This window comes from Ovis canadensis, chromosome 26 (assembly GCF_042477335.2).
Source record: "Ovis canadensis isolate MfBH-ARS-UI-01 breed Bighorn chromosome 26, ARS-UI_OviCan_v2, whole genome shotgun sequence".
NCBI classification, from domain to species: Eukaryota; Metazoa; Chordata; class Mammalia; order Artiodactyla; family Bovidae; genus Ovis; species Ovis canadensis.
Genome location: NC_091270.1, coordinates 22,798,599 through 22,821,322, shown reverse-complemented (window position 1 = coordinate 22,821,322; position 22,724 = coordinate 22,798,599). Strand labels below are relative to the sequence as shown.

The 22,724-nt window shown below is 39.1% G+C and overlaps 1 protein-coding gene across 4 annotated transcripts in view; it reads left to right on the top strand.

Moving 5' to 3' along the window:
• The window catches only part of GPM6A (glycoprotein M6A), a 249,754-nt gene that overhangs the window by 213,899 nt on the left and 13,131 nt on the right, over window positions 1-22,724 (top strand). For all 4 annotated transcript variants that reach the window (XM_069573103.1, XM_069573105.1, XM_069573106.1 and 1 more), the window contains 2 exons: window positions 5,564-5,720; window positions 20,205-20,358. In XM_069573103.1, the coding sequence (XP_069429204.1) occupies window positions 5,564-5,720; window positions 20,205-20,358 (311 nt within the window). The remainder of the gene's footprint in view (window positions 1-5,563; window positions 5,721-20,204; window positions 20,359-22,724) is intronic.

Sequence of the window (22,724 nt, the reverse complement as noted above, 5' to 3'; positions counted from 1 at the left end):
TCAGTGATGCCATCCAACCATCTCGTCCTCTTGTCATCCCCTTCTCCTCTTGCCTTCGATCTTCCCCAGCATCAGGGTCTTTTCAAATGAGTCAGTTCTTCACATCAGGTGGCCAAAGTATTGGAGTTTCAGCATCAGTCATTCCAATGAATATTCAGGACTGATTTCCTTTAGGATGGAGTGGTTGAATCTCCTTGAAGTCCAAGGGACTTTCAAGAGTCTTCTCCAACACCACAGTTCAAAAACATTAGATATTAGATTCAATAGATATGAATCAGATAGTGGTAGTTAGTACTTGAGCTGATTTTGAGGATGCATCAAGTTAATGAAGTAGAGAGTTGAGAAACTGCAATAATTGACACCACATGGCGTTGGCACAGACATACATATAAGAACTTGTAACTACATACAAAATTATGTTCCTACTCACATTTTTCGGAGAAGGCAATGGCAACCCACTCTAGTATTCTTGCCTGGCAAATGCCATGGACAGAGGAGCCTGGTAGGCTGCAGTCCATGGGGTCGCTAGGAGTCAGACACGACTGATCGAATTCACTTTCACTTTTTACTTTCATGCATTGGAGAAGGAAATGGCAACCCACTCCAGTGTTCTTGCCTGGAGAATCCCAGGGACGGGGGAGCCTGGTGGGCTGCCGTCTATGGGGTCGCACAGAGTCGGACACGACTGAAGCGACTTAGCAGCAGCAGCAGCAGCAACTCACATTTTTACCAGAAATTTTTCAGATGGATTTAAAGTTAAAATTTAAGAGTAAACTAATCTGTAAAAGTACAGATTTAAAGGGGACTTCCCTGGTGGCTCAGACAGGAAAGAATGTGCCTGCAATGTAGGAGTCGCAAGTTCAATCCCTGGGTTGGGAAGATCCCCTGGAGAAGGGAATGGCAACCCACCCAGTATTCTTGCCTGGAGAATCCCATAGAGAAAGAAGTCTGGTGGGCTACAGTCCATGGGATCACAGAGTTGGACATGACTGAGCGACTAACACACACACACACAGATTTAAGTTTTACTTCATATGGAGCAAGAAGTATGTAAACAATGTAAGAAATTACAAGAATATATAGATTTGAGATAATAAAAATTAAATTTTACTCATTAAAGGATTATAAAAAGTTAAAAGGTGTTTAAAAACTGAGAAATATATTTACCACTTACCTAACAAGATCTCCTAATTTTAATAGAATAAATTCAAGAAAAGGATATATATTCTAGTAGAATAATTGGCAAAATATAAAAACATGTTTCTTATAGAATGCAAATGACTAATAGCTTATAAATACATGTTTATCCATACCACTAAACCAAGAAAATTAATTAAAATGATAATGCATTGCTTTTTAACTATCAGTTTATTAGAAAAGTTAAACGGTAATTCTCAGTATTGGGAAACAGAGAATAGACCCTCTTACTGGTTATCCATGCATTTTTATTTTGGCACAAACTTTCTGGACACTATTTCACAATACATACCTTAAAATTTTCTAGGAATTTATCCCAGAGAAATACTGCCCAAGGATTTATCTTAAATGGTGTTTGTAATAGTGGTGCGTAGCTTCCTTTACTGCTGTAAGAAGTTACAACGAATCCACTGGACTAGAAAAACACATTTTTATTTTTTAACATTTCTCGAGGTCAGAAGTCTGAAATGGATCTCACTGGGCTTATTGAAATGGGGTCAAATCAAGGGATTGGCAGGACTTTGCTCCATCTGGCGGCTCCAGGAGAGAATCCACGTTCTCACTTGCTCCAGCTTCCAGGGGCACCTGCATCCTTGGCTCAGGGCCCCCTTCCCTCTTCAAAGCCAGCCGTGGAGTGTCTTCAGATTTCTCCCTGCATCTGACCCTGACTTTCCCAAATCTCCATTTCACTGATCACTAGGACCTTGTGATTATATAACACAGGATGACCTCTGATGGGCTAGTCCATCCAAAACAGTGTGGAACAGAAGCAGAGATTATTCATGGTTTTCTTGTGACTGAATCGTAATGCCTCAGTGAGTAGTATCCTGGGTTTGGGACTGTGACCCTTACTCCTTAATAAAAAATGCACCCATCCCTACTTCTTAGGATCTTTTTAGGGAACACAGTAGTTTTACTGGAATAACACACAGATTGAAATAAAGACAATCAGTAAGAGGTTGTCGGGATGCTTTTTCGGTTTTGTAAAAATGATCTCTAGTCTCTGAATCTAGGAAGATGCTTTGCCTTTTGGCACCTATTTATTCTCATGTCCCAAGTTGCTGCTTATGCTCACCTGGATCCTTCTCACAGTGAAAAAAGAGGGGATCAGAAGTATCTCCAGAAAGAACTGTACAGGTATATTTACTTTGCTCATATATCTCTAAAAGTTACCAATATTTTTATGCTTAGAAAAAGTTTTTACAGGCAACAGTTGTTACAAGAGGGAAAAAAGCAATCTTGGCTACTGCAATAGGTTAAAAAACAAATGCTTCATTCTAAATACACTAAATTCCTAATCCCTAACACCTATAAATATTACTTTATGTGGCAAAAAATAAAGTGAATTTTGCCTTAAATGGTGTAAATGGTTTTGAGTTAGAGATCTTGGGAAGAGAAAATTACCCTGCAGTATTCTGGTAGGCACTAAAAGCAGTCCCATGAATCCTTTTGAGAGACAGGCAGAGGATGTTTGAAAAAAACTCATAAGTCAGTACAGAAATCAAACATCACCAACTAAATGATAAAAATCAGCATCACTACTAATTTTGTAGTATCAGAGGGACAGAGTTATCACCTACCTAGTAGTATGTAGCCAAGAATGAGTAATCTGAACCTAACCATGAGGATACATCAGACAAACCCCAGATGAAGAATAGTGTATTTAGTAAGGAGGGAGTGGGTTGTATTTCTCAGCAACGCTAATGTCCCGAAGACAAAGACAGGCTGCGGATGTGTTCTGAGCTAAAGGACACTAGGGAGAAACATGGCAAATGAAAGCAGTACTTGCCTCTGGACTGGATCCCACGTTGCAAGGGGGAAATGCTATGGGTCAGTCCAGTTAATAAAATTAGAATACAAATTATAGATTTGACACAAGTACTCTGTCAACAGTATATTTCTTAAATTTTATTTTAATTGGAGGATAATTGCTGTACAATATTCTCTTGGTTTCTGCCATGCATCAACATGAATCAGCCATAGGTATACATATATCCCCTCCTTCTTGAGTCTCCTTCCCACCTTCCATCCCATCCCATCCCATCCCTCTAGTTTATCACAGAGCACTGGGTTTGAGCTCCCTAATTAAAATAGCAAATTCCCACTGGCTGTCTATTTTATCAACATTATATTTCTTAAGATCAGTCATTGTACTGCAGAGAATTTCTCTCCATTCAGATAAAATTATCCCGAAAGAGAAAAACACAAGGTAAATGAGGGAAAATGTCATAAAGTAGATCAAGGGTTTACAGGATTTTTTGTACTATTCATTTCATGCAACTTTTCTTTTAAATGTGAATTCGTTTAAAAATATATTTTTAAATAGGTCATTTTAACCTAAGCATTGTATGAAAAAACCCATACAAGTTTGGTTTAACTAAACTCTTCAAAGTGTTAGTGATGTCAGACGGGATCTGAATGTTGAAATCCTCAGATTGTGTCACATACTTGATGGGCTGATACAATTCACATCATCTGCTTCATTGTCCGTGACAAAGAGAACTGTGGAATATTTAGATTTTTCAGACAGTGGGAATCGGTCGCTAAACCTTCGCTCTGGTACACTGAATATTAGCAAACTCTTCTTGCTCATTTACATGCAACAAGTTCACTTATGCTATGACATATTTTTTTTAATATTGTCATAGCATCCAAAGTTTCTAACTCTCCATCAGTGTAAGCGAGCTTCCTATTCACTCTTTCCCCCTTTGTATAAAGTCAACAGCATCTGTCCTTCATTTCTTGCCACCCTATCTGTTACACTCACTTTAATTATTGAGGAGAGTAAAAATCAAGTTTGGCTAGTGAAATAAAAATTCTCTTTCAAATGGATATGAAGACCACAAAGACAGAACTGCAACTAATATGTATATCTCCTCTCATACCATGGCTCTGCAACTACTAGTGTTGGTTCTAGAGGCAGAAAAACTGATTAATTTATGATTTTTTAATTTCCAAAGGGTTTGGGGGTTCCCATACAATATCTAGAATAACAACAACAACAAAATCCATCTGCAGTTTATAGACAACATACATTTCTCTCCCCCTTGAATACATGGGCACTCAGTTGTCAGAAGAGAAAAAAATACTTTCCCATTTCTCTGTGGAATTATTCTATTATTTGGCTCAGTTCAGTTCAGTTCAGTTGCTCAGTCATGTCTGACTCTTTGAGACCCCATGAATCGCAGCACACCAGGCCTCCCTGTCCATCACCAGCTCCTGGAGTTCACTCAGACTCATGTCCATCGAGTCAGTGATGCCATCCAGCCATCTCATCCTCTGTCGTCCCCTTTTCCTCCTGCCCCCCAATCCCTCCCAGCATTAGAGTCTTTTCCAATGAGTCAACTCTTCACATGAGGTGGCCAGAGTACTGGAGTTTCAGCTTTAGCCTGATTCCTTCCAAAGAACACACAGGGCTGATCTCCTTCAGAATGGACTGGTTGGATCTCCTTGCAGTCCAAGGGACTCTCAAGGGTCTTCTCCAACACTATAGTTCAAAAGCATCAATTCTTCGGTGCTCAGCTTTCTTCACAGTCCAACTCTCACATCCATACATGACCACAGGAAAAACCATAACTTTGACTAGACGGACCATTGCTGGCAAAGTTATGTCTTTGCTTTTGAATATGCTGCCTAGGTTGGTCATAACTTTTCTTCCAAGGAGTAAGCATCTTTTAATTTCATGGCTGCAGTCACCATTTACAGTGATTTTGGATTACATAATATTCCATTAGTGATTCTGCCTTAAAAGTTTAATTGTCAAAATTATAACAGCTATAAAACCATAATTTTTTCATTATTGTCAACAGAAACTATTAATGATGAAACCATCATAGTAAGTGTGAAATAAAACATAATTACAATTGACTATAAGAAAAATATGAGATTGTTACTTTATCAGAAATGAATGCATCATTAGCCATAAAGCTTTCTTCCTCTTATAAAGTCACAATGTCTTAAAAACTCAAGTGTTTTATACCTAAACCTTTGTATCTGCTATTTTGTCATAATTTTTAAAAAATTATATGGTAATTATCCTACTTATCAAATTCATCCCAGCAAAGTCCGGTATGATCCCCTGCTCACCCAGGGCTACCTTGGTGTGAACCAAGGGAGAGGGGACAGTGCAGTGGAAGAGGAAAAACTTAAAAACATGAGAAGCCAACAAATCCTGGAAGTGGCAGAAGGAAATGTACGAACACTAGGCATATAAAGCAAAAATGTTTGAAAAATCCAACCTTCATCATGAACGTAAATATTCCATAGCTTTCCTTCCAAAGGGCCCCGAGCACGTGGGCGTCCACTGCTCTGGATCGGATGAGCCGTGCAGAGTTGTTGAACTGAATCATTTGGTCTTTCCTTCCAGGATTGACATCTTCAAGTATGTCATCTACGGAATTGCAGCTGCCTTCTTTGTGTACGGCATTCTGCTGATGGTGGAAGGCTTCTTCACAACCGGGGCTATCAAAGATCTCTACGGGGATTTCAAAATCACCACTTGCGGCAGATGCGTGAGCGCGTGGGTACGTTCTCTGTTTGCGCTCAGAGCTTCTTGCGGGTTTGTTTCAGTAGCACTCTGGTGTCTGTGTTCATCTGCCAGGAATAGAAGTAATATATATATTTTTAACACAGTAACATTCCCTCCTGTGATGGCTATTTAAAATAGTAATGATATTATTTTCTAACAAGATTATTTCATGTGAAAATTCAGGTTCAAATTCTCAAATCGTGTGCAATACAACTCGTTTTGCTTCTGGAGGCAGCAAACTGTTGACTGATTTATATTTTGTTTTTCCCAAATGACCCTGGGCTTCCCATACAATGTTTAGAATAATAGAAAAATCCGTCTGCAATTTATAGATAAATGCATGTCTCTCCTCCTTAAATATGTTTCCATATCTTACTGTAAATTTGGGTGGGAACTGTAATTTCTATTTAGTTTTGATGTAAGGTAAGAATTACCCTAACCTACTTAGTTAGGTTTTAAATTTTTATTGATATTTAATGGTAAATCAAACTTATAGTCAAGAGATAATGCAGTGCAGAAAATTTAAGCACGAGATGAAAATTAAGAGTAATATGGCTTAAAGTACTTTTATGCAGAGTAATTTTCACAAACTTGGGAGCTTCCATTTTTAACTAACAGTTTTTCTTATTTCCTAATATTATATGAGAATATATATTTAATTACAGCATATATTTCCTATTATGTAAGGTGTCTCTAATAAGGATGGTGTAATTTATTTCAGTCTTACAGAAAAGTCCGAAGACACCATTTTCTCCACCAGCTTGTAAAAGTTGTATTATTTGCTCAGTGTCCACAATGATAATAACATGAGAAAATAGTTTGCCCGTGTTATGGGTATTTGTTGTTGTCTCTGCAATAATTTCTTGTAAGGCTCATTTGGAGGACACTGTTTATTGTAATAGCTCAGTGTTAGGATCAACAATATCAAATTATAGACCCAAAGGAAGTTAAGCTAAAGATCTTGGATTAATAAGTAAGATATGACTATCCACTGGGCCAGTTTTTAGTGATACCTAAGGGATTTCTCTGTTAAGAAGGGACACTGTGATTTTAGGTTCACTCGTACTCTGCCAAGGGCTTCTCCGGTGGCTCAGCAGTAAAGAACCCGCCTGCCAATGCAGGAGACGTGAGTTCGATTCCTGGGTGAGGAAGATGCCCTGGAGAAGGAAATGGCAACCCACTCCAGTATTCTTGCCTGAGAAATCTCATGGACAGAGGAGCCCAGCAGGCTACAGTCCATGGGGTCGCAAGAGTCGGACATGACTTAGTCACTAAGCAACGACAAATACTGTGCCAGTAGAGTATGAAGAATTCAGTTAATGATAGACTTTTTCTTATAATTAGGACAGTATCATTATAACACCACTGTTTGTCATAGCAAACCACTTAACTCCTCCAGATCAGTTTACTCTCATATCATAAAGACATTAGATTATCTCTAAGGCGCAGTCTAGCTCGAAGAGTCCCTCATTCTGAAGCACTAGAATCACAGAGAGAAAGGGTCTCTGAGCACACTTTTACCATTGAGGAGTGACCTTGTGCCAGGAAGAGGGCAACTGACTATGTTTCATTGAGACTGTGAAGTTTCTGCATAAGATTGTACGCAGAAACAAAAAGTCCTGGTAGAAACCACCTGCTTATGTGTCATTAATGATTATCTGCTTGCCATTCAAACATTTCAAAGATATCTCAAATAAGCATTTTTAAAGCAAAACCAGGAGCCACATTTTTTTCTATAATAGTAACAATTTTGTCAGCAGTCACACTTACCAGCCCAGAATGGTGGCGGCAGCGGCGTGGGCTCCGGCAGAGGCAAGGCAGCGGGGACCCACACCGTAGCCCACCCGCTCCTTGAGGACCCTCCCTGCACTGGAACGAGCGGAACCAGGGCAGAAGCAGAGCTGCGCTTTGTGTGTTTTGTAGAAGCATCAGTGCAGCAGGGAGGGCGCTGAGTCAGGCCTGGGCTGTCCCAACACGGGCTCCAGGCAGGGGGCCAGCGCCTGCAGAAAGAGACCAGCTCCGTCGGAGGTGGGCAGTGGCAGCTGCGGCCCGCGCAGGGCACACCCCTGCCAGCCTCTCTTCCCGCTGCACACCCAGCTCCCTGCTCATGCAAGACTCAGGGCTCCGTGGAATCAAAGGGGGAAAATAATAATGTTTTATAAGTCACACTGTCCTGCTGCTTATGTTTTTTGCTTTCTCGTTTCCATTCTGGTGCTTTCCCCCCACCCCGCCCCGCCCCGCCCCCAATTTGTAGGTAAATTGTATTTTACAGTCTATTATTTGTTGTATGAGTTCTCCTGTTAGCCTGTGTAAGCAGTCTTCCTTAGCTTTAAAAATGTCTTTTTGAAAATAGATTGATGAATTTCTGTTTGGAGTTCTGAGTGATATTAACAGGTGGAAAAAAACTTTTTGAAACAACCATATTATATTATAGAATCAGCTTTCAGAGTTAGTGCTGAAAGAAAAGTATTATTCTATCCCTGTTTTTTCATGCTGTATAAAATGTAAAGTGGTCACTAGTAACTGATTCTGCTCACAAAATGGAATTGTGCCCAATGCATAAATGAAGTTTATCTTAAAGCGGCATTGCATCTCTGAATAGAAGATGCTAAATGCTACTGTCTTTTCCTAATGACTCTCTTGAAAACATAACTTGACCTGCGTTATGCACTTCTGTCGTGCAGCATCAAGACCGCTTCAGATTCATTTCAGATTTTTAATGCTGTCCCTAGAAATCCTAAATGTGAGGCACATAAAACAAAACAGCATGGTATTAACTTTTAGGGGTGAGGACTGCTAGTTTATTAAGAGCATGTGAAAATTTATTTAACTATTCTAAGTAACAACTTTTATCTAAATTAAATAGTAAATGGCACCAACATGAGTACAAGTCAAATGTTGCTGAACATATTAAATGTGAACTTAAATTTGATAAATACAGAAATATTTTCTCTCCTTTGAATTTCTTCTCCATTAAGTTTTTAAACCAAAAAATACATTTATTCGGTTGCAATTTGGGAGCTATTCAGTGGCTCACATCTTGAAATCTTGGGATACCTGTTACACCCATCGCTATTGTTCTAAAAATTTCTCATTATGACAGCAATATGGATCTCAAATTTTATCTATGCTAGTTCTGACACATTAGATTTTTAAGCCCAACACCTTTGAAGTAATGGAGTTCTTAAATGTGCTACTTTCCTTGGAAATTAATACATTTATTTTCCATAAATCTACCTGCTCTAAGTATTCTATAAGACAATAAAAAATTTAAAAGTATATGCATTCATTTGCTAGGGCTGCCATAACAAAGTACCATGAACTAAGTGGCTTAAACAGCAAAAACGTATTGTCTCTCATTTCTGGAGGCTTCAAGTTCAAGATCAAGGTGTCAGCAAGGCTGGTTCCTCCTGAGGGCCGTGAGGAAGCTCTGTTCCTCTAAGCTCCGGTGGGCGCTGGTGGTCTTTGGTGATCCAGATGTGTAGAAGCGTCACCGCAGCCAAGGCCTTCATCTTCACCTGGTGTCTGTCCACATGTCTGCTGCTCAGATTTCCCTTTCTGAAGGGCCCCGTCACATGGGGTTAGCGTCCTCATTTTTAGTTTGCCTACCTCTACAAATGCCCCGTCTCCAAACAGGGTTACATTCTGAGGTATGGGGGGTTAGGAATTCATCATATCAATTCCAGAGGAACACAATTTTGACTCATAACAAACAGCAACAGTATGCCGCACAGAGTGTTTATCTTGCATCGTGTGTGTGTGTGTGTGTGTGTGCGTGCGCGCGCATGTGTTGGTCATGTCCGACTCTTTGCGACCCCATGGACTGTAGCAGCCCACAAGGCTCTTCCGTCCATGGGATTTCCCAGGCAAGAATACTGGAGTGGGTTGCCATTTCCTACTCCAGGGGAGCTTCCCAATCCAGGGATTGAACCCATGTTTCTTGTCATCTCCTTCATTGGCAGGTGGATTCTTGACCACTGCACCACCTGGGACGCACACACGATGTTTAAAGTAACAAAAACAGGCAGTTACTTTTTACCTCATTTAACGGGTAAAGAAACATATGTATTTACAGTCATCCACTGTATCTGAGGGGATTGGTCCCAGGACTCCTGTAGAGACCAAGACCCACAGTCTCTTATATAAAACAGTGTAGTGTTGTATTTAACCTTACACACATCCCTCCATATACTTTAAATCATCTCTAAATTACTTATAATACCTAATACAATATAAACTCTATAATTGTCAGTATAAATGCTATAAAATAGTTGCTGGCATGGGGCAAATTCAAGTTTTGCTTTTTGGAACTTTCTGGCATATTAAAAAAAATATTTTCCATTCATCATTGGTTAAATTCAAGGATGTCAAAGAGGAAGACCAGCTGTATTTATTGTTTTAATCTTTTCTGTTAGCCTCAGATATTTATAGATTTTGACTGTATATTAGACATATTACTCTGTAGAATTACCTTTACAGTGTATCATAACTCATGGCTCATTTTCCTAACTTTAAGTTTTAATAATAAATCCAGTATTAATAATAGGAAATGTTTGTTAGGTACTTATATATGCCAGTTGCTATGCACAGGACTTTACAGAATACTAGGATATTTAATCCTCCAAACTATGTGAGTAGGTACCAGTATTATTGAGATGTAAATGGTAATAATTACCTTTATTTCACAGATGATGAATCTTCCACCAAGAGATGAGTACATGGTGGGTGGTGGAGTCAGATTTGCACTCAAGCCTGTGGCACAGAGTCCTTCACTAACCTCATAATCAGGATTTGTCTTGTCATTTATGTTTTATTTGGGCTAATTTCATAGGAGAATTATCTGGCTGTGAGAGTTTTTAATAATTCACCAGCCCCTTTTGTTTTACATTTTAGCGATATAATTCATTGGTGACTGGAAAGTTCCTTCATGGCAGAGATGTCCTCATTTTAACCTTGGCTTTTATCCACAATCATGAATTATCTCTTTTTATAAGACAAGGATGCTCTGTGCGAGGTGAAATAACTCAGTAGTCGATTTTGATGACCGCTTCTAAAAGAATCTTAAGGTAACTCTCTAAGTAAAGTTGTCATCAAGGAACTCTGCATTCTAGTCTATCTCTAAAATTCAGTGTCTTCAAAAGTAAATTTTAAAAATAATAACACCATTGATTCAAGACTGCCAAGTTCTTCAAATAAGTCTTAGTCTCTCTCTGCTGCTGCTGCTGCTAAGTTGATTCAGTCGTGTCCGATTCTGTGCGACCCCATAGACGGCAGCCCATCAGGCTCCCTCGTCCCTGGGATTCTCCAGGCAAGAACACTGGAGTGGGTTGCCATTTCCCTCTCCAATGCATGAAAGTGAAAAGTGAAAGTGAAGTCGCTTAGTCGTGTCCGACTCTTAGCGACCCCATGGACTGCAGCCTACCAGGCTCCTCCGTCCATGGGATTTTCCAGGCAAGAGTACTGGAGTGGGGGACCATTGCCTTCTCTGTAGTCTATCTCTAGGATATTCTAAATCTAACCTCAAGAAGGCAACATCATTTTTTTTTCAGATTATAGCAAGCATTTTAGCATTCTCTCAATAGGGCATAAAGCGGAATAGGGAACATGAACTGCTTCAAGCATAGTGGTAATATTTAGAAATATTTGCTGCAAGTATCTGAAGCAGATCTCACACATGCACTTATAGTTTCAGAACTGGACTCTAAATACAGGACAGTGGACCAATCTAAGTTTGACCATGCAGTTATTAGCTGTGCTGGTACATAAATTATGGCAAAAACAGAAAACATGGTCTCATTCCATTTGGGTTTTGAACATAAAAATGAACAAAAAATTTTGGTTAGCCTTAGAAGATGACATTGACAGAATGGGAAAATTTCTTATAAAAAGTAAATCTTCTAGTGTTGGAATTTTTAATTTGAAATACTTAGAACTGCTGGAAAGCAAAAATTAAAAAAAAAAAGTCTAAATCATCCTGCTTCCTTCCCAGTCACCATAGGTCGTGGTTGGAATTCAATTCAAATTAAAATAACTTCTCAAAAATATTGAGCCAAGGTTTTGTTTTGTGTTCATTGTGGTTCTTTTCATTATTCAAATCATGAAATATAACCTTCTGCTAAATTGTTCTTTTTTAAATTTGTATATTCCGTGGCATTTTCATTCTCATTAGACTTCTCTATATATCAGATCATCCATCAGATCATCCTAGGATATAATTTCATAGCATTTATGAAATGCTTTGTGAAATGCTCCTTATATTTTTCAAAGACTTCCCTATAGCTCAAATGATAAAGAATCTCCCTGCCATGCAGAAGACCCAGGTTTGATCCCTGGGTTGAGAAGATCCCCTGGAGAAGGAAATGGCAACCCACTCCAGTATTCTTGCCTGGAGAAAGAATCCCATGGACAGAGGAGCTTGGTGGACTACAGTCCATGGAGTCGCGAAGGTCAGACATGATTTAGTGACACACACATATTTTTAAAATCCTAAATCATTTTTTCAAAAATAAGCTTTTAATCTTACAGTAGCTTTAGACGTACAGAACGGTGAGGGTGGTACAGAGAATGTCCGTATACATCAAACCCAGTTTTCCCTAGTAGCCTCTTACTTGAGCTGGCACATTTCTCACAGCTAGCGAGCCTGTACAGGAACATTGCTTGTTGACTAAAGTCCACGCTGTGTTCCGGCTTCCGTGGTTTTTCCTAAATCAAGCGTTCTTTTTCTCTCCTAGAATCCCACTCAGGGAGTGCAGATAGCATGTCACAGGCCCGTCATTCCTCCTTAGGCTGCTCTGATCTGTGACATTTTCCAAGACTTCCCTTGTCCTTGGTGGTCTAGAAAGTTTTGGGGGGGAGTAGTTAGGCGTTTTATAGAATGTACCTGAGTTGAAATCTGTCTGGTGTATTTCTCCTGATTTGGACCGGGGCTTTGGACTCTGGGGAGGAACACCACAGAGACTGCTTCCTCATCACACCATTCCTCATACGTCTAATGAACTGTTGGAAAAGGAAGCTAGAGACATGAAGTGACACTCTCTGAGTCATGTCTTCCTAAACGAAATAGTCCTGTTAAAAGCAATCCTGTTATAAAGGCAGAAAGTAGAATGGTGGTTGCCAGGGGCTGAGAGTAGGGAAATGGGGAGATGGTGATCAAAGGGTACAAACTTTCAGTTATACAGAATGAATAAACTGTTGACGGACTTGCCTAGAGGTCCAGTGGTTAAGACTCTGTGCTTCGACTGCAGAGGGTAAGGGTTCAATCCCTGATCAGGGAATTAAGATCGCACATGCCACACAGTGGAACCAAAACAACTAAATAAAATAAAATGTGGGGAAAAATATGGTAAAATACAGTTATCACAGATTAATTGTACATAGCAGGATAATAGTCCATTTTCATTTTTACAGAATATTTAAAACCCTCAGTTTTTTATTTAATTAATATAAAATTAAATCTTAGAATTTGATGCCCACTGAAAAGTTCTTGGGAAAGATTGAAGGCCAGAGGAGAAGGGGATGACAGAGGATGCGATGGTTGGGTGGTATCACTGACTCAATGGACATGAGTTTGAGTAAACTCCGGGAGTTGGTGATGGACAGGGAGGCCTGGCGTGTCCAGTCCATGGGGTCTCAAAGAGTCGGACACGACTGAGCGACTGAACTGAACTGAACTGAAAAGTTCTAAGGAGATATATCTATAACTAATGAATTTTCAATTTCTGCTTATAAAGATATTCTAGTTTAAGTGAAGTCACTTGCACATATAGATTTTTTAATTAAATTTTATAATAAAGCTAGAAATTCACCTTAAGGATAGATAGAAAATATCCTCCAATTCATAGGCTTTATGAATCCTAATGTGGCATCCTGAATCCATTCACTGATAGTAACTGCTTCTACTGTGAGTAACCTCGATTTTATATGTTCAGGTGACACTGCAAATAGAAATACATTTTTTTTAATTGGTTCAATTGATTTTAATGTGCCAAATATTTCTATACATGTAAAAGTTATAATTTAAACAGGCTACTGGATTGGGAATTCAATGAGAACTGTGGATTACAGATGGTCTTTTGCAATACTGGTTATTTAGTAGATACCTGTCTTTTCCAATCAGAAGGCTCATGCCCACTGTACTAGGAATAATCTCCACCCAAAAGATTTTTATTTTATCATTTCTTTTAGGAAATAAAATAATTATATTTTTCTGACTTTGCATTTAAATCAGTAACATTTTACAAAACATGAAATTTTACCACATTTTTGAGACTCAATTTATCTTTTTCTCATTTTAAGATTAGCTACCATAGTTTATGTTTTTAAATTACTTTATGGGGAGATGACATATATTAAGGATATAAAATCAAAAGCTCACTAGGAATGAATAAGCCTGGTTGTGGTGGTGGTGATGGTGGTTTAGTCGCTCAGTCGTGTCCAGCTCTTGCGACCACATGAATTGTGGCCTGCCAGATTCCTGTGTCCATGGGGTTTCCCAGGCAAGAATACTGGAGTGGGTTGCCATTTTCTTCTCCAAGGGATATTCCCTACCCCAACTGCCACCCCCCCTCCACCAGGGACTGAACTTGCTTCTCCTGCATTGGCAAGTGGTTCTTTACCACTGAGCCACCAGGAAGGCCCATGTCTAAGCCTAGTATTATCATATTGGGATTCTTGGTCAGAAGACCATTTCTCAGATATTTACAATGTAACTGACAATAAAATAGCATTCACCTTTGGAAGGAATGATGCTAAAGCTGAAACTCCAGCACTTTGGCCACCTCATGCGAAGAGTTGACTCACTGGAAAAGACTGATGCTGGGAGGGATTTGGGGGCAGGAGGAAAAGGGGACGACAGAGGATAAGATGGCTGGATGGCATCACTGACTTGATGGACGTGAGTTTGAGTTGGTGATGGACAGGGAGGCCTGGCGTGCTGTGATTCATGGGGTCGCAAAGAGTCGGACATGACTGAGCGACTGAACTGAACTGAACTGAACTGAACTGAAAGGGAAATTTCCTCTATAGTAATATTTGTTGGAAGAGGGCTGGCGATGCTTTTCTCTCTAATATAATTTGATTTGAATTCTGCTTTCACTTGAAAAAGTAAAGCCTGCATAAGCATACACATGCTGAGCACACTGGTGAACATGGATGGCTTACAGTGTTTGTTCAGAGAATGATTAAAATCTTCAAAAGACATTTTTGACCAGTATATACCCAAGGCCTCGTACAGTACACACTGTTGACACAGGGGACATTTTAATTATTAATGAATTAAAAAGTAAAGGACTTTGATCAAGGGTTTGGAAAATAGAAATAAGCTCTATAAGTAACCTGAAGGGTGCAAATTAGAATGAACTGTTTAGAATACTGCAATCATCCAAGTGTTAGATAGGGCAACTGCAAACTCATGATGAATCCAGTACTATATTCTGAAGCATTTTAGTTTGATTTGTTGAATGAATAAGACCAGAGCAAGGTAATAAAGAAGAGCATTACAATTAGTATATTTTAATAGATTTTATTTTTTAGAGCAACTTTAGGTTCAGAGAAAAACTGAACAGAAAATATATTAATAGAAATTTCCTAAATATCCCCTACCCCAACATCTAAACAGCCTCCCTCACTATCAAATTCCTGCACCAGGTGGTACATTTGCTCCAATTAATGAGCCAACACTGATGCATGATAATCCCTCAAAGTCCACAATTTACCTGAGATTTCACGCTTGGTGTTGCACATTCGGTGTGTTAGGCAAGTGTCTGACACGCATCTGCCTCTATGGTATAACACAGAATACTTTCACGGCCCTGAAAAGCCTGTGCTCCACCCGTTCCTCCTCCTCTCTCCACCCGTGGCAGCCGCCTGTCCTCTTACTGTCGCCATAGTTTTGCCTTTTCCAGAATGTCATATAGTTGGAATCACACGTTACATAATCTTTTCAGACTTTTTTCACTTAGTCATATGCATTTAAGGTTCTTCCATGTTCTTCTGTGCTTATATAAGTCATTTCTCTTAGTGCTGAATAATATTCCATCGTCTGAATGTAGCACAGTTTATTCCTCCATTCAGCTCCTGAAGGACATTTTAGCTGCTTCCACGTCTTGACAATTATGGATAAAATGGGTATAAACATGGCAAATAGTTTTTTTTAAAGCAAGTTTCTGATCACCACTTGTGCCAAGATAGCTTTAGGCCATAATGTTGACAATAATGATGATTGCATATTTTCAAGTAATTTACATAATAACGTAAGTAATTTTTTCTTCAGTAAACTTTACACTGTGTGCTTCTCACAGCCTACTGAGCTCAATATTGTTAGTGCTGTTTCATTTTGCATTCTTAATGACAGCATATTCAGGTGTCCATTTGCTTTTCTGTGACTTGGTATTCTCTCATGTTAGAGCTGTGGTTCTCAACCAGATGCCTTCTCCCCGCAGGAGACACAGAAATTTTGGTTATATAACTATTGTCTATTGAGTAGAGATCAGGGATGTTGTTAAACATGTTGCAATACACAGGGCACTATCCATAACAAAGAATATTCTGGCCCAAATTTTCAGTAGTGCTGAATCTGGGAAATCTTGATTTCAAATTTGGTTCATATCAGTCCCTCACTTATCTATGCATTTGGCTATATTGTTGACATTGGCATGGATTTCTGGCAAATCATTCCAATTGTGCTTTTTTTTTTTCTGACTTCGGGTGTAGTACCCTAAAGAGCCTAAGGAAAATATCAGAGAAGTATTCACATCAGATGTACTCATGAGAGCTTTATTGATTCCCATAGAGCAGTAGTTCTTCATGTTAGATGCCCATTAAAATTGTCTGCAAAGATATTGTAAATTCAGATATAGTTGTCATGGGCAAAGCCTGATCTCTTTCTTAGATTTGCCAGATGATCCTACTGTGTGTCCGTGATTGGAAACCACTGTCAGAGGCATGACCCTTAGCTCACGTTCACCCAGCGAGACTGCTGGACGACCAGATCTATAAGCCCAGAGATGTTTCTGCCTTCAAATCTACAGCTGTTTCCTCTTGCTGTTCAAGTGGGGACATGATTAAACTGATAGTCTATAAATCCATTCCCAACGAGGAAATGTCACTGAAAACATATTTTTATGAAATGAAGGAGCTCTGAGTTAAAAAATACTTTATCTAAGTATTTTTATAAGCTGTGCTGTAAAAAACTGATGAGAAAGAGACTGTATAGACAGTTTCCTGAGTGGAACCCAACAGTACATGTTTGGTATATGTTTGCATATACCCACAGGGAGGCCTGGCGTGCTGTGGTTCATGGGGTCACAAAGAGTCGGACACGACTGAGCGACTGAACTGAACTGAACTGATAGATCCATTTAATTCATTTCACTGAAGTTTGAGTCTACGTTATGCCCAAACTTATTCATTATATTATAACACTAAATGTGATATATGGCTAATTTTTTCAGCATTTACATAGTCCTTAGACTCAGAGACTCTTGGAGTCAGAGTCAGCTGGCTCTTTTTCATCAGTTCAGCTAACGTCTGAGATGTTATTTTTACCCAGACTGGTACACATCTGCTGAAGTTCCCCAGAAAGTCTATGGCTCAACCAAGTGTGATTTTCTTAGACATCAAGCTTAAATTCATAGGCACTCAGATGAAAAATGAATTACCTTTTACAAGTCACTCTCAAATTAAATACACTGTAATCTCAAAGCTGCATCATCAAGGGGTAATCATCTGTTTTAACCTTCTTCCAAAGACTAAGAAAACCTTGTTTCTTGCAGTTCCGTATTTCAACCTCCCTTCTAAATTTCGAACAATAATTAGAACATCTAGGTTGAAATCAAAACAATAATACATATTTTTAAAAATTTTAAGCCACTAAGAAGGAATTCACAGCAAGATTGTTGAGTGTAATACTAACACATATTAGACCCTCAACAAATGTATTTTGAATAAAACACAAAACAAGAACTATGGTAACAAGAAGTTACCTATTGTGAAAGTCATTTGCATTTTCTGATGAAATGGTACTCAATAATGATGTGCTAATAAGATTGCTGGATATTAATTATGAATCTGGCACCCAGGTCTTTATCATTTAATGGCATTAAATGACATTAATGTCATTAAAAAATGACAGTTTTTACCATCTAAGATCAACAAGTTAACTAATCTAAACCAAACCAAAGAAATTTTACTGAGATATTTTTCTTTGTGAATTAGGAGGAAATGGTCAGTGTTTTAATATAAGTGAGAGATACATTAAACTGTGGCTGAAATAGGAAAAGCCAGTGAGTCCACTTTATATATCAGACTTCCATAAGACCCATCCCTCTCTCCTTTCTATAAACAGGGCCACTGCTGTTTAGTTTAGAAAGTAAAATATATTGTTCAAGGCAATAAACACTACATGTGAATAAAGAGTTTATAAAATATTTATAACAATAACAATGTATGGTGACAGATGTTAACTAGACTTATTGCAATGACCATTTCACAATATATACAAATATCAAACCATTATGTTGTACACCTGAAACTGATATAATGATATATATCAATTATAACTCAGTTTAGAAAAAAAGAGTAGCTCATTTATTTAATGCTCAGACAACAAAATACCTGTCATATTACTAGCAGTGGAAAGCTAGAAATATGATAATCATGAGATATTTTATTACATATAGAGAATTTTTACCTAGAATCACACTTTATCAATTCAAATAATTTTTCAATCTTAGTAATTATCAGATTCTAAGGGAAAACATAAAGTAGGAAAATAGCCTTATATTTTTAGCATGTTCAGTATGGATACTTTAGTGACTATGAACTCCCTAAAATGTAACTGTTTTGTACTCCAACTCAGAAGTAAAATCTTTTGTATGTTAGAACAAAAGTTAATGCACTAGTCCTCATGAAAACATGTTCTTGCAGCAAAGATTGATGCCATAAAATTCAGCTTTATTACTATGCTGTGACATTATAGCAAATACGGTTTCAGAATTCACTCCTTCCATTGCCTTGTGAAGTAACAGCAGCAACACAGTTCAGAGAATTCCAGGCCAGTTTGAGTGTAAACCCATCGAATCCAAAGTCCCATTATACTGTGAACAGCACCATCAAAAGAAGCTTTTGAAAAGTCCCCTGGGTCAGAAAGGAAAACAAGGCCAAACGGAGCCAAAAGGCCTGCTGATGACTCTTCTGTGGGCTCTGAGTCGCCATTACCCTCCCGAGGACTGGGTCTGGAGGGGCAGTATCATGCTCATTATGCTTGAGATTGTAAATTAGCACTGATGTCTACAGTTCTGAATAATGAAAATGTTAATAAACAGAGCTATTTTTTCTCCCAGGAGTTCCATTAACAAGATTTCTTCAGTTTGGGGTAGTTTCCAGACTTCTGAGAGCCTTCCTCTTCCAGCAGAAGCCCTCATTAAATAATTTTCCCAGACTTGAGAACTTCTCATGCTTTTAATTTTCTCCAAACGTGAAATAAAATCTAATTTCCTTCTTCTACACATTCCTGTTATTCAGGCAAGATATATGTTTGGTGGTAGTAGTAATGATTATTACTACTACTATTACTACAATAATACTACCTAGAATAAAAAGTACTAATACTTTGTTTGGGCTTCGTATGCACCAGGTTTGATGCTCAGTGCTTCCACCGAATCATCTCAGTCCAGCCTCTCGACAGTCATGCAGTGATTACAACTGTAGATTACAGTTGTCATTGTAATTTCAGGACAGTTTAGCAGGCATGCTCTGCTAAATTAATCACAAAGAGGCATAAAAAGCAGCCTGGACTCAAACCAGTTCAGAAATCTGTGCCTTTAACCAGCATGTTCTAAGGCCCCATTTCTTCTAAATAAATGTGACATCTAGGCTGGGGACACAGTGAATGAGTGGCATGTCAGTGCTTGATAAATCAACCAGTCAGTCAAAGGTAAAATTAGGATGCATGAAAGAAGATTTAGACTTAAAGTTTACAAAAGTCATTAAAAAAGAGGAGTAGAAATACACACTCATATCATTATATACCAAAATGACCTGTGAGTCATCGTACTTAGAATGTTAAATGTAAACATGATTAAGTAGCTTAAATATTTATGATGTGAATTTGTGCCCATTTAGTTGTCATACAAAGCTATTGGCAAAGTTTTAACTCAATGTGCAGGATCACATCTTAAATTTATCAGTTAATGTTTTCTAAAGTTTAAAAAATGTGTGGTGAGATTTTCGAGATCAATACATGAATGAAACAGGCATTAAGGTGCAGATGGAGGAACTCTTCCTTTGTCCATCAGAACCTCTGTGATGCAGTTTTCCAGCCCCTTTCTGCTCGTGATCCGTGTTCACCATCTCTCAGCTTCTTTACTGGTGGCAGGGCCTACCGGAGTTGTGATAAATATTGAGCTGTGTAGGTTAAACACAGAATCCCTCCTTCTCAGTAGATTATATGTTTTCTGTCTCGACTTTTTCTCTGTTGCAGTTTATTATGCTGACATACCTTTTCATGCTGGCCTGGCTGGGAGTCACGGCATTCACCTCACTGCCAGTTTACATGTATTTCAACCTGTGGACCATCTGCCGAAACACCACCTTAGTGGAAGGAGCGAATCTCTGCCTGGACCTTCGTCAGTTTGGTAGGTGTATCCCTGGCTGTAAATACAGCACCTCACATGGTTTGCTTCATTTTAAAATAGTGTAATGGAAAAGAAAACAGAAACCCACCCCATTATTGCCTGAAAAGTCCCAGGGACACAGGAGCCTGGCAGGCTACAGTCCTAAGGGTCGCAAGGGGTTGGAAATGACTGAGCAACTGAGCAAACGAGCATAAACCACTTTGGAATGATCGTTACTTCGACCAAAGAGAGAGATGCATCTGAATCTTCATGTTTAAGTCATTCTTTTAAAACCAAACTAAGGGAATTTCAGAGTGAGTGCAAGTCACTCTTATGACATGAACCGTGTAGTATTTGCATAGTATTTTCATTCTCCCCCGATAAACTATGTAGTCTGTGAAGTCTGCTATGAAGCTCACCTAAGAAATAGATACTTCATTGTTTTCTGAAACAGGGGAAGAAATTAACTTTACCATTTCATAATTTTTTAAAAAAAATCAAAAAATACTAAATCAATCAGTAGGTCCTCTTAGGTTATTTTTATTTAGGGCTGAAACCTCATGTAATAATAATAATTTCTTATGTGCATAAGGGCTTACAATAGTTTGTATATGTTTGCCTGTTTAGTTCTCACAGTAATTCTATGTGGTGGATCCTGTGGTTAGCCTCTTGAAAAATGACAAAACTGAGGTACCAGGAGGTTAACTTCCTGTCCAAGGTGACACAGCTAGTAAGTGACAGCGCTGGATTCTCTCCATCCAGTTTCAGAGTCTGTTTTTGGCTCGAAGTGAGCTGCCTCACTGTTGAAACAAGTACTGAACTATGAATGAGGAAAGTTGAGTCTAATCTCACCTAACCTGTTTGGAATTCCATCCCATCCTTTGTAATGATATGGGGGCTACAGAATTTATAGAAGATATGCAAAGTCATGTGCTCAAACTGATTTTTTTTTTTTTTTACAACACAACTGTTAGTGGATTGCCATTCCCTTCTCCAGGGGATCTTCCTGACCCAGGGATCGAACCCAGGTCTCTTGCATTGCAGGTGAACTCTTTACCATCCAAGCCACCAGGGAAGACCTTTAAAATCTAATAAAGTGTTCTAAATGTTTTTCTCTAATGTGGGTGTACCCGTACTTCAGGCAAGTGGGAAACAGTTCAGTAGAGGGGATCGCAAGGTTAGACTGTGGCTCTGAAGTTAGATTGTAGACAGACTGCAGGGTATGGTCGAACCAGTCCATCACCAGCTAGCCCAATGTTCCAAAACAGTGTCCACCTACGCTCTTGATGGAAGGAGTTTCAGCCCCCCATTGCATGATGCAAATGAAAATCAGGATGATCTGCTCTGTGCATGGGGTTCTTGGCAAGAAGATGATGGAAGGAACGTGGACAGGTCTTCTCTGGGGAAAGTTTTAACCTTGGAATCATGTCCATGTAAACACAGGAAAAGGAAACCTTGGCACCTGCTGCTGGAGGTCACTGGAAAATAGCTGCTCGGAAAACCACAGCCCTAACTTCAGCATTCCCTGCCCCCAACTAAAATGTCTTCCTTTAATTCTTCTAATCTGAAAAATTAAAATTGGAAGAGATGTGGCTAGTCTCACAGAGAGGGTTGCCAGGTAAATTACAGGACACCCAGTTAAGTTTGAATTTCTGATAAGCAATATATTTAGTCCAGTACATCCCAGATATTGTAGGGGACATACATCTGGTAAGTGTGAAGCGTGACTATGATTAAAGCTGCTCTTTGAACCTTAGCCCTGTTACAGCATAGTTCAGTTCAGTCACTCAGTCATGTCTGACTCTTTGCGACCCCATGGACTGCAGCACACCAGGCCTCCCTGTCTATCACCGACTCCTGGAGCTTGATCAAACTCATGTCCATCAAGTCGGTGATGCCATCCAACCATCTCATCCTCTGTCGTCCCCTTCTCTTCCCACATTCAATCTTCCCCAGCATCAGGGTATTCTCAGATGAGTCAGTTCTTCACATCAGGTGGCCAAAGTATTGGAGTTTCAGCTTCAGCATCAGTCCTTCCAATGAATATTCAGGACTGATTTCCTTTAGGATGGACTGGTTGGATCTCCTTGCAGTCCAAGGGACTCTCAAGAGTCTTCTCCAATACCACAGTTCAAAAGCATCTTCAGTGCTCAGCTTTCTTTATAGTCCAACTCTCACATCCATGCATGACTACAGGAAAAACCATAGCTTTGACTAGATGGACTTTTGTTGGCAAAGTAATGTCTCTGCTTTTTAATATGCTGTCTACTTTGGCCACCTCATGCTAAGAGTTGACTCATTGGAAAGACTTTGATGCTGGGAGGGATTGGGGGCAGGAGGAGAAGGGGACGACAGAGGATGAGATGGCTGGATGGCATCACTGACTC